The sequence below is a fragment of the Oncorhynchus nerka genome, linkage group LG6 (genome assembly GCF_034236695.1).
Source record: "Oncorhynchus nerka isolate Pitt River linkage group LG6, Oner_Uvic_2.0, whole genome shotgun sequence".
NCBI lineage: Eukaryota > Metazoa > Chordata > Actinopteri > Salmoniformes > Salmonidae > Oncorhynchus > Oncorhynchus nerka.
The window spans coordinates 30068934-30082234 of NC_088401.1; the positions used below are offsets into that span (position 1 = coordinate 30068934).

Genomic DNA, 13301 nt, shown 5'->3' on the forward strand with positions numbered 1-13301 from the left:
TTTTATTTATTTTATTTCAGCTCATGAAACCAACACTTTACATGTTGCGTTTATATATATTTGTTTGTGTATACTAGTGCATTCTTAACATTTGATCAAATAAGCCTCACATAGCAAATGAGCAATTACATTTTTTTGTTGACCAAATTCGACTCTCATTGACCTCTATCTAAAAACTCTTCACTTCACGGTCTTATTTTCATGTAAAAATTTTGTAGGACCTCTGCTGAAAGCTATTGATTGGTCGTCCGCGAACAAACTGGTCTTTTTGAACGGCTCCTTTTGGTGAACGTTGGGCACCGAATCATATCGGTGAGAGACGTTCGTTCGTTTGACTCCCTGATTTACACACTGCTAGCCTAGTAGGCTTACTGCAGTTTGAGCTTCAAACAACCATTATCTGCAAATAAGTTACAAAATCATTCTCTGAAGATGGTAAATCCTCACTGCAGATACCATAAATAGTGGGGAGAGCACATCACTCTGGTCCATGCTCACTTTTAATAAGTAGTGAATATTTTTTTTTGGAGGCGATCTAATAACTATTTAAACGTGCATATCACGATCTGACATAAAGGTAGCCTACCCTTTGGGCTTTTACATTAAATATTCGATTTTTTTTTATGGTTCTAGGTCGATATTCAAGTTTTTGAATGAAGAGCCGTTTGGGAGCAAAATTATGCTACTCTTTTACGTGAAGGAGCCAAATGGTGCGGCTCAGCTAAAAGACCCCGAATGTCCATCACCACTAAAAGCACGTTTCTGACATCTGCCCTGCTCGTGATGGAATCCTACAATCACTGACGTCCCGGGAATATTGAGTGCTGACATAATACTGACTGGCGTGACCTTGACCAATAAGAACGAAAGGAAAGTTCGGGTCTTGTAAATAGAGCCGCGTCTATGTGCTAGTGGCAACTAGGAAGCTCTGAAATATCCGACTGCTAAATCGTTGTAGAAAGATGATCCAGAGTTTCCCACTTGGGAAGTATCATAATTAGCCAATAGGAAACTCTACGCAAATAACTTGCGTTATTTTAAACTGAGGTTCCTAGTTCTGACGAGCGCATGAACAAGTATAGGACAAGTATGAGTACATTTAAAATGGTAAGGGTTAGGGATGGTAAGAGTTATGGGCAAGGCTAAGGTTTAGGGTAGGGACTTCCCAAGGATCGTGCATAGCAATCCGTAACTGCATATGTGGTGTGTCTGAAAGTGGGCTTTGCGAAATAAATTGAAAGATCAACATTAGTGGGTATATGGAAACATACCAGCTAATTGGGCAGATTGGATGCCACTCAAGACAATTTTGCATGACTGCTTATTGCTTCCGTGTAGCATTTGAGCTAAACTGGTAAGGATAATTCACCAGGCAGGTTAGGATAACTAACCTAGAATGTTAGGAGAATTAGGTTAAGATTAGGGAAAGGGTTGGGCTTAGCTAAAAATACTACTAGAAACAGCAAGCTTCCGCGTAAAACGGTCTTGCCTGTCAACCAACCTGCTCAAATAGCTATTAGGTTTCCATAACCCACTTATGTGGATCCTCCCACTTATTTCGCAACGCTCACTTTCAGACACACTCCACGTATGCGAATAGGATGCTGAGCTGCCGAACAAGAAGCTCAGCCTAGCTGACCATTTTTACATAGATATTATTTCAAATTAAATTTAGTCCAGATAGGTCTACTTCGACTCTTTTCAATTGAAATAAGCTATTAGACTAATGCTCAAACAAAGCAGCATGTAAAACACATTTCACCACTAAATGGTGTTAACTAAATGTTCTCTATTATCACAAAATAGACTAGGCTCTATTGCTTCCTCCTTGATCTCAAAAGTAGAACATTATTCTTTCAAAGGCAAAGAGAAAATGGAAGTAGCCCATGCATCTGAAGTTAACATTTCTAAGTTGTTTTGGAATGAGACACATAAAACAATGTTCACTGGTGGTGGGTACCAATATCGATATGACCAAACCTTATCATGATATTGGGTAAAAGAGCATACATTAATGTTCCTGCAGGCACAAAACTACCTCACAGCCTACTACGGGTTTCCCATTGTATTCAAACTTTTGGGGTAGGTTAGGCCCCAAGAACATTCACACATGCCCTACTGGGTGGGTCTCTGTTGAAGGTTGTGGTTCTTACAGATGGAAAACGACCCCAAACACATATCAAAAAGTACTCAGGAATTTTCCAAGAAATGCTGGACTGTTCTGGAGTGGCCAGTGTCGAGTCCATATATGAATCCCATTGAAAACCTATGCCGAGATCTGAAAACAGCGGGCCAAACTTCCAGTAGAAAGGTGCAGCAAACTCATTGACAGCTACAAGAAGCATTTGTCAGCAGATATATTGGCCAAAGTCTGTGCAACCAAGTATTACTCTTGGGTGTAGGCAGAAACATCAATATAATCTACCCTTATGCTATAGAAACTACCCAGAAATAGATGTAGCAATATCAACAGCATCTGAAGAAATAGATTTCATCGTATTCATTTATTCAGTTTGAAATGTGTAGTTGTAGATTACTTTACAGTGGAGTATGGCTGAAGTCAGTTGTGTTTTAATGCCTATTTATCCCTCACAGGCCATCAGCCTGGCATTTGTAGACATTTCTACCAGAGTAATGACTTACACAGCTCTTAGATGAGCAAAGGGCCTTAACGGTACTTCTCCAGCAAACTCTTATTCTGGGTGCTTTTCTTAACTTCCTTTCAGGTGGTTCCTGCCTTCGTCATCCATGTCTTCATTTGGCAGCCAACCTTCCAACCAAAAATAGTATTGCGTTGAAAAATAAAAACAAAACATTATGTCCTTCATTAGTTGATCTTCTCTAGTATGCTATCAATTTACAAATGTTTTACATCAGCAAATAGCAGTTCAGTAGTTTGTTGACTTGCACTGGTTAGTGTGTTCTACATGTTCAGGTATGATTCTTTGATGATCGACAGTCAAAGTAAGACACAAAAACATTGTTGGCATTTCTTTAATAAACATATGACCCCCCAAAAGAAAAGAAAAACATTTTAGTACAAAAAGTATTTTTTGAAGTTGGGTTACATGTCTCCTTTTGTTTTACAATGGCTATTGGCAAAGGGCTTGTGGAAATTAAAGTGAACATGGCCTTCCTCTATCAAGTCAATCAGTAGCAGTTTTTTATCAGTTTTACTGCAGTCACCCATGTGCCACCAGTCTTTCAGGAGCCAATCCTCTTCAAAAACAAACCACCTTCAAGTCAGGAGCCCGATCAACTGAGCCCTCCTGGTTTCAACATATGCTTGGCCCAAAATTAAAAAACATTGGTAATTTTCTAAAGGTTGTGCAGATATAGCACTTAATTTCATACCTAAATCGTTCTCGCCTACTTTAGTCAGTAGTGCAAAACAGTTTGCTCGGTAGAAATTAAAAGAAAGGCTTGGGTACATATTTAAAAGCAATACCTAGCCTGGTAAATGTACACTCAAAAAAGGTAAAAGCTTAATTTAAAAGACAGTAGTAGAATACAAACAAAAAAACAATATGAAACGGTATGAGCAAAAAAAGCCCCCCCCTATACAACCCCCTTCTGCAACATACCCCACATTCCAGATACAGGAGGAATACAATGCTTCACACATATTTTTGTATTTATTATTACAAATCAAGTGTGCATTTCCAGATCCCTCTGGTCTAGCCTGAGAGGGTTTGGGCTCAGTTTCTTTTGAGTCCACAAGTCTGAGGTGTCCATCATACCCCGCCCATTCACTATGCCACAGCCAATCAGAAGGGGAGGTGTCGTCCTCGCATGACTGCTGAGTTCACATGTGGGTTGAAGCCAAGGGGCATAGGTGGGGCCACAGCCTGGGAAGGGGAGCTCCAGGACTGGCCCGGAGGAGGGATGGGCGGGGGAGGGGTAGCATGGTTATAGAGGTGGATGCTGGTGGGGTTGGGCTTCCCTTCCACAGGCAAGGAGGGGCTGTGATTGTACTCAAAGCGATGGTCTTTGTCACCGCTGAACACCATGCTGCTAACACCTCCACCTCTGCCTGAAGGGAAGGGCTCCTGGAGTGAGGTGGCCAGGGACCCGGTAGCCGAGGACTGCTGAGTGCTGCTGCTGAACACTTCCCTCAGGTTGTGGGGGGGTAGGCCACCCCCCAACATGTGGCCCATGTAGCAGTCGCCAAAACCTACAGGAGGGAAGGGTGGAGGGCGGCTGTAGTCACCGCCATAGCTGGGTCCTTCTGTGCCGGGGTGGGGTGGGTAGTCTGGCTCCGGGAGCCTTCCTCCCTCACCAGCTCCACCTGAGGTTGGCATAGGCAGCAGGTGGCCCGTCTTACGCGCCATCTTCTGCCGGTAGTCCAAGTCCTCGCAGCGGGGAGGGGGCTCGGGTGGTTCAGGGGGTCTCTGGTCGGGGGGGAGGATGGGTCTGGAGGAAACTCCGCTCCCCTCGGACACTAAGGGGGAAAACACAAGACATGATGTTAGTTCAAAGCAAAGGGATAGTTCTCGTCCTACTTTGCAAGTTCCGTGCTTTTACACCTGCATTGTTTGCTGTTTGGGGTTTTAGGCTGGGTTTCTGTACAGCACTTTGAGATATCAGCTGATGTACGAAGGGCTATATAAATAAATTTGATTTGATTTATTCTACCATAGGGATATCCAAAATGAAAACCATTGTGTACAGAATTTGAGACAGATAATCCTACTGGATAGTCACAGCAGTGGAATACAAGTTTATACACATTATTTCTGCTTGCAAAAAATGAGGTAAAAAATATGTCACAATATTCTCTATGAGTAGTTACCTGGCGAGACAGGGATAGGCTCTGGGGGCTGCTTTGGCTCAGAGGGTGGCGGAGGAGGTCCTCCTGCTGGTGCGTTTGTGCCGTCTGTATCGCCAGCTTCCTGCCTCTGCTGGGCCTGGAGGAGCTGGGCCAGTAGCATGGTGACTGCCGTCTGGGTGGCTGCCGACGCCTCCCCATCAGGCTTACCCTGCGATGCCGACGAGGGATGTGGCGATGGGGGCTTGGGCATGGGGGGCGTGCGGGGTGCTCCACCTGACTGAGGGAGCTTGTGGGGCTTGAGTGGAGGGTGTGGCTCTGGAGGCCGGTCGGAGTCAGAGTGTTCAGGTGGCAGGACCTTGGAGAGCTGCTGTAGAGTCTCGGGGTTGACCTTGGCAATCTGGGCCGGGTTGACAGCGCTCTTGGACTGGCCGAGCAGGTTGAGGAGAACCGCCAGCTGTTCCTGGGTCAGCTGGGAGTTGGGAGCTTTTGAGTCTACGGGAGACAAAAAATATATATTTAAGCAATTTACTAAAAAGTACCTCTTAACTCACTCCAAGTTGTTATTAGTCGTTGCAATATAAGCCATTAAAGTGAGTGTGTAACTGATAAGGTGTGAGGCCAGTAAGGAGGGGTGACTTTGCGGTACTAGACTAAAGGCCCATTCACTCACCCAGTAGGGCTGAGGCAGCCACAGGCTGGCCTTTGAGTCCCCAGGCGGAGGGAAGCCCTGGGGGGTGTTGCTACGACTGTCGTCTCCCAGCCCCAGCTCCTTACGGGGAGCCTTGGAGGCTGACAGCTCCTCTGGCATCTGCTTCTGCCTCCGCCGCTTCTTACTCCACAACTCATGGCAGTCCTGCCACAGGGGGAGACTGGAGGAGAGAGATGGGAAGAGGACAGGAGACAAAATGGAAATAGGAAGATCAAAGGGTGGGTCATCACAAAAATGATATTCTACAGTAATGAATCACAGACTATGAAGTAAAACGTCTTTGGCCAAACGTACTCTGGTGGGGGCATCTTGGTTGGGTCCACGTCTTTGAGGAACTCACTGCTTAGCGCCGCTTCGGCAGCGCAGCGCTTACTGGGGTCCAGCGCCAGCATGTGGTCAAACAGGTCCAGGGCAGAGGGTGGTATACTGACCAAAGAGAAAGATGAAGTGGTTGGTCAAACACAGCCAAAGGATAACAACATTATTTTCATACACCAATGATGAGCCCAATTACTGAATTCAAACAAGCAGATCGACTCACAAAGCAAACTCTTCTCGCAACCGGCGCCGGTACTGTTTCTTTGGTTTCATGGTGTTGAAGTAGGGCAGCTTGATGACATCTGGCCACACAGCGGGGCAGGGGCTGCCACAGATTCGACTGGAAGGGAGAAAAGCAAAAGGCCAGAGTAAAATATGCCCTAACAAGAAGACTGTCCAATGAGATAGCTGAAGGTCTTTCAGACCGTTAAAAGGGATGCTGATTATAAGAAATTGAGGGATTTATAGTACCCTTCTCCTCGGAACACAACGTACCTGATCAGCTCTAACTGGGCAAGCTCCTGATTGGCTTGGAAAATGGGCTTCTTTGTGAAAAGCTCCCCCAGAATGCACCTGATTAAAGACAAAAACAGGGTGAATGCATGATTCTCTTTATAGAACCATCTGTCCTCGGTTTAAGAATCATGAATATCAGCCAGTGAAACACCACACCTAATCAACTAAACGTAGGTGTGTCTCTTACCCGCAGCTCCACACATCAATGGCAGGTGTGTACCTCTCCTCCCCCAGTAAAAGCTCTGGGGGTCTGTACCACAGGGTGATCACCTTGTTGGTGTACGGTCGGCTACAAGACAGGGACAGAAAAATGCATAAGTATCAATAATATCATCATCCTCAACAAAACACATTTGAGACCAATATGCTTGATGAAGCAAAACAGTCATAACTATTGGCAGCAATCAACTCTAAGCCATATCGGGACACTTACCTCTCCTCAGAGTTATAAAGTCGAGCCAGTCCAAAATCTGCCAGCTTTATTTGACCCCTGGCGTAGAGAACAGAACACAGCATTAACGTGACATCCGACTCCTTTCTGTCAGACAATTCTACTGATTCCGCAGCGGATATAAATTGTTTTTCATTTTTGACTATCCTGGTCCCAGATCTGCTTGTGCTTTGGTGTGATAATGACCATAGGAGTTGACAAGACAGCACCGACAGACCTGGGACCAGCAGACTAGCTATCCTGAGCAGCACTCACTTGTTGTTAAGCAAGATGTTGGAGCACTTGATGTCCCTGTGCAGGAAATTCTTCTTGTGGCAGTAGTCGAGGCCCTCCAGCAGCTGCCTCATGAAGGACTTGATGTGGCTCTCGTTGAAATGGACCAGGCCAGACTCCAGCAGTCCCATCAGGTCGTGGTCCATGTATTCAAACACCAGGTAGAACGCACCTGTAAAAGAAGAACAAATGCATGGAGAAACAATCTAGACACATAGTCTGTATCCCAAATGGCACCCTATTCCCTATATAGGGCACTACTTTTGACCAGGGGTTCTCAAAGTGGGGTACCGCATCTAAAAATATTAAAACAATTAAAAATGATATATCAATATATATTTTTGTACATTTTGGCCAAGAGATCCATGGGATAAATTTAGGGGGTGTAATACAATGTAATATTATTAATCTACAATGTGTTCTTAATCCTGGGCAACATGGGCCTAGGAGGCTCACAGGGATATTTTCAATTTTTGTCGACCAAGTATAAAATGTGCAACTCAAATCGGCAAACTTCTATTCCCCCAAAATGTTATTTTAAAACACAAGACACATTGCAATTTAAGCTTTAAAACGGTTAAATGTTCCCTCTGCCTCAATGCAAAATGTGTAGAATTGGAGGATATTAGCTTGAACAACTGCAAAATTCTCTCCCAATGCCAAGAGGCGGGCCTTTAAAATGTTCCTTCCTAGGGCCTGAGACTTTGTTAATTTCCCAGTGCACTGCCAAAGACATAAAACTCCTTGTATGCTATTTTTATCTTACTACCTTCTTGCCCTTTGTGCGGTTGTCTGTGCCCAATAATGTTTGTCCCATGTTTTTTGCTGCTACCATGTTGCTGTCATGTGTTGCTGCCATGCTATGTTGTCGTCTTAGGTCTCTATGTAGTGTTGTCTCTTGTTGTGATGTGTGTTTTGTCCTAGATTATTTTATTTTTAATCACAGGCCCCCGTCCCTACAGGAGGCCTTTTGCATTTTAGTAGGCCGTCATTGTAAATAAGAATTTGTTCTTAACTGACTTGCCTAGTTAAATAAAGGTTAAAAAGATGATTCATCTGATTGCTATCACAAAAGGGGTCCCCTGCCCTAAAAAGTTATAGAACCTCTGCCATAGGGCTCTGGTCAAAAGTAGTGCACTATGTAGGGAATGGAGTGCCATTTAGGATGCAGAATGATAATTCAGTGGGTTTGTCATATGGACCTTTGTCGTTCTTGAAGTCCAGGGCGTCCTCCTTGTCAGTGACTATCTCCTTCATGTTGATGATGCTCTTGTGGTTGAGTTGGCGGAGGATTTTGATCTCCCTGATGGCGGTGATAGGGAAGCCCTCCTTCTCATTGTCGAGGCGCACCTTCTTCAAGGCCACCATCTCAGCTACACCACAGGGATAGAGATAAAGTAAAGGGGATATTAGAAGATAACTTTTCATACATAATAGTTACCTTGGGCATAGAGACTCAAATGTTAATTTAAGAGTTTGACAAACAGATGATTCTGTTTGGTTAAAATGTTGATGGTAAAATAATACATCGTAAGCATTTAGTCGTCCTCACCTGTATCTTTGTCTTTTGCCTTGTACACCTGGCCGTAGGTGCCTTCTCCTGTGATGCCGATGATCTCAAACTTGTCCACGCACCGTTTCCCCCAATCGATCTCAGTCTCCTTGATCTCCCCAAAGCGTGGGCCGCAGATCCTGGGAGAAAGACAAACCAACCAACAAGAGATTAGGTCAAGCAGTGGTTCTCAACCCCAGGCAGTAGAGCTTATTGAGGAGCATAGGCCATTGACGTGGTAGGGTGAGACATGGAAAGTCAAGGGGCCAGACATACTTGGGCCTGCGGCGAAGCGTGGTCTTCTTCTCGTCATATGGGCTGTGAGGGGAGGAGGCGCCTGTGGGTAGCTCGGGAGGAAGGGGCAGGTCGCTCAGGAGGTGGCGGGCCTTCTGACGCTCTGCTGGATTCTTCCCTGATAGCGATGGTAAGACGTCCTTCAAGCTGCACAGGGGAGGAAAATAAGATGAGAAGTTAGGCTATGGAAAGAGGGGGAGGCATGTATATGAGTGTGAAAAAATGTATGAGTTCTCTTAATTATAAAAAAAACTCTTTATTATGTTTGATTACCTGTCTGCTCCAGCTAAGTGCTCGAGGATGTTCGGGGGCAGGTGTAGAGATGTCAGTGTAGAGGCAGTTGGGGCAGTGACTCGTTCCTTCTCTTTGCCCTGTCCAGATGCTGGTACATTCCTCTTGTCTCGTTGCACCGAGGGGGCATCCTTTCCCTTCACATCTCTATCCTTGCTGGGCTTGGGGGGCTCTGTGCTCCTCTTAGAGGTCCTGTCTGTGGGGGACTGGGGCTGGCTCGACACAGGGGTCCTGGGGCCCTTCTTAGTGGCGTGGTTGGTTTTGGGGCTGGGTTGGTGGGAGCCTGCAGAGGGAACCTTGGTGGGAGTTGAGGTGCTACTGGAGCTCTTGGCCCGGGCAGCTGCCTCGGCAGCTTTGGCCTTCTTCTGCTTGCTGAGCTCGGCTGCCAGGCTGCTCTTGAAGGTCAGTGTGCTGGGGGAGAGGCTGGAGGGTCGGCTGCGGGAGCGAGAGTGGCGGTGGCGGCTGCGTGAGCGGGAGTGCCTCGAGGGGGAATACGGACTCCTGCTTCGAGACTTGCCAGATCTCCTGGAGAAAGGAGAGACACATGAATCTCTCATAGGAGAAAAGTTCCCTTTAAAGAGTGACTGCCTTTAAAAAGCAACAAATCCCTTTGAAAAAGTGTCTGTGTGGCATCGATTAGTCAGAAACAGTTATTCTAGTGTCGAAATTGACTACAAAGTGTAAGTAGGATCATTTTGGTCATAAAGTCAGTATCCTCAACAACAAAAGTAAAACAAGTTTGGAATATCCATGCATTATAACAGGTAAATGAAGGCTGGATTTAGATTGAACAATGTCCATTTCTCCTCCAACATGGGGTGAATAGCAGCTGTGATTGCTTTCTATCCAATACCAAAAACAGTGAGACAGACCTGCCCAGCAGCTGTCTTTTGTTTACGTAAGACAACACGTCACACATTTTCTTTACTTGAGAAATACTGCAAACACCTTAGATGTCAAATTGCACAACAAACATCCTCGGCAAAAACAACAAAATTACAGATTTCTTGAGTTCTTAGATTCATTATGGTTATTTTGAGGAAGTAAAATAGGCTTCCGTGTCTAGTGTCTCATGGTTGACAAATATCATTAACCAAATGCAGAGTCGGTCAGGAAACACACCAATAATTAAATCAAATGTTTCTAATAAGCAACAGAAAAACATGTACCAATTGGTACGCTGTGGCTCTTTAAATGTTCATACTGTCTAATAAGTGATGTTTTAGCAGACTACTGGAATGGCAAATAAACACTTTCAGTGGCATTGAAGGCATCATTACAATCTGAATCACAATCTAGTAAAATAGTTGTGCTAAATGCGTTTCACAATTCTTTGCTCACTTGGGTGATCCAGATTCTGCCCTCAAATTTACATCAATGTCTCTCAGTATCACTAAATTCAAAAAAATAAATGCATTCATGCCATTATTTTCTCCAAGAGATTTCATAAGGTGGAGGGTAACATCTATTAATAATTCGCTTTCAGCCAGTGCAGTAACATCTGATCAATTGCTTACCTTACGTCTGGACTTGGGCTCAGTGACTTTCGGTATGGACTTCGTGATCGCCGACGGGTACCGTAGGGACTTGAAGCAAGTTCTCCCTGTTCGAATGGACTATGTCGGCCATAACTTGGAGACCTGCGCCAATTGAATGGGCTCGTTGGAGACCGCTTTCTTTTGTTACTCGAGTATGAACTGGGCGACTTTGAAATGTTGTAGGCACCATAGACCTCAGAATCTCGGCTGTAGTATGTTGAAGTAGGGGACAGCCTTTTGTTCCCATAACTGGGACTTCTTCTAGATATAAACTGGTTATTATAACTACCACTGGGAGACTGATATCCATAGGAATACGATTTCCCATGTGGGCTGTCTGCCTTGAAACCAGGACTTCTTCTGTAGGCCCCGAGTTCTTCACGGTCATCTCGGTATGATTGTGGTGCATCCCTGTATGCAGACGGGGGCTCCTTTTCCGAACGTGTCTTACTTTTGTGCCGTTTAGATTCCTTTTTGTCCAAAGACATGGGGGCCAATGTTGTAGACGTCTTCTTGCCGTTACTGTCAATGTTTCTCGCACCGTCTCGGTTGTTTTTGGTGGCGCTCAGGCTACTACCACGATATTTCGAAGTATCCCTCTCACGGCTCTGGCGTTCCTTTCTTTTCGGTTCCTTCTCTTGTCTATTCCTCTCGGACGAACCACTGATTTGTTCATCCTTCCTGAGATGCAATACAGCCCTGTCTCTTCGAGACCTTCTCTCTGAGGATGTCGGTCCGTTCATGCTTGTGAACTCAACTTCGCTAAGTCGGTCGACCAAAATAGTAGCATGCGGTTCTGGTTTCGGCGAAGGGCTCCCAGAAAAGCGTTCTGATTGGGAACTCACATCGTCATATTCCACTAAAGTCCGAAGTTCACCTCTTCGTTCACTGTCTGGTTCATCTGGCGTATGCCATTGTGTTTTCCCCCTAGCGTGACTGTGTTTCTTTCGGATAGATGACGACCGCCTCTTCTCCCGGTGTTTCTCTCGGTGTGGAGTAGCACCGCTTCCAGGTTTAACGTTACTGCGCCGCTCCTGTCTGGCACTTCTCTGTGTCGATGGGCTTCTTCCCCGACCCTCGCGAAACACCTCCGGGTTAGGCATTTATCAAAAATATGTGATATATACCTTTGGTAATATTAGTTGTCTTTAGTGTTATGTTGCCACACAAAACATTTGCTACAAATTAGCTAGCAAGCTAAAGCTAACTAGCTAGTCACCAACTGGTAGTGAGCTATTCCAAGCGATAATCCATCGGATTCATCAACCAAGTCCATCCAATGTTTACCTCGAGATTAATTTCTGATAATACGAGAAAAATAAATCAGATCATTAGAATCCTGGTCTGCAATTCCAAATATTTGCTAGCTGGCTAGCCAGAGCTAACTAGCTAGCAACTGTAGCTAGCTAGGCAGTGTCTCGTAATTGCATTCCATTCCATGCTTAGTGTAGCAGGCCCAATGTCTCCTGCTCGAAAGGAAATGTTTCTTGAGTTATATCGCAGCTCACATCGGCTTTAAAAATATATTCCCAAAGTGCTGAAAATAAGGAAAAAACTTTCGCTTTTTAGGACAAACTTCTTTACGCTTGCCATCACACTCCAGTTTGGACTAACAAGGAAGTAGGTAGCTAACTAGCACGCAAACCGTAGCTTTCAAACTGAAGGCCTACTAATTCCGCTGTTACGTCCAATGATGTGCAGATCAGTGTTTACGTCACTACCAAAGGAAAACTCCTGACGCATAAGTTTCTCCACATTGGGAATGAAAATAGTCAAAATTAAGTAATTTTTTATTCCAAATATCATACTCCGTTACTTTGTATTACCTATAGCCAGGCCAAAATATACAACCCCTAGGATGCGCCAAGAAGTGGTCACAGGGCGAGAGCCAATAACACTGAATGTGTGATTTTGCTTGGAGGGGGGGGGGGTATAGCCTACATGTCATATGGGACCAACAACATATCAAACTATACTGAAAATATAAAACGCAAAATGCAACAATTAAATATTTTTCTGAGTTAAAATTCATAAGGAAATCAGTCAATTGAAATGAAATAATTAGGCCCAGATTTATTGATTTCACATGACTGGGCATGGGTGCAGCCATGTGTGGGCATAGGCTCACCCACTTGGGAGCCAGGCCCAGCCAATCGGAATGAGTTTCGAACATTTATAGGATTTAAAAAAAAATTCAGCTCATGAAACCAGCACATTACATGTTGCATTTATATTTTTGTTCACTATAGGTATATTAATAACTAATCCATTGACGCTTGAATTCCGATTTTCGCCCCGCGTCACCATTTGAGTGTCAGGGGGCTAGGCACAGGGAGGACTAGATAGGCTACAATTATTATTCCTCACTAGTCAAGATTATGCAACTAACCACTGCATGAGTTGACTTCGTAATTAAGCATTTCACTAGGTCTACACCTGTTGTATTCGGCACATGTGCCTAATACAATTTGATTCCGCCAAAACGAATGTTGGAAAGAGAACATATCCCATTAATGGGTCATTTTAGTTTGCAATGTCTACTATGAATATTACATTTAAACAAAATATTAAAATAGTCCATTTACAGC

At 44.6% G+C, this 13301-nt stretch overlaps 1 protein-coding gene across 1 annotated transcript; it reads right to left on the reverse strand.

Moving 5' to 3' along the window:
• Positions 1-2978: 2978 nt before the first annotated feature.
• On the reverse strand, positions 2979-12540 carry cdk13 (cyclin dependent kinase 13). The gene is given in 15 exon segments (XM_029661323.2): positions 2979-4441; positions 4793-5263; positions 5442-5492; positions 5495-5640; positions 5775-5906; positions 6022-6138; positions 6294-6371; positions 6502-6603; positions 6748-6804; positions 7021-7210; positions 8241-8411; positions 8591-8730; positions 8867-9031; positions 9158-9700; positions 10693-12540. Coding segments are annotated over 15 exon segments (4161 nt in total). The 5' UTR covers positions 11817-12540; the 3' UTR covers positions 2979-3767.
• Positions 12541-13301: the final 761 nt, after the last annotated feature.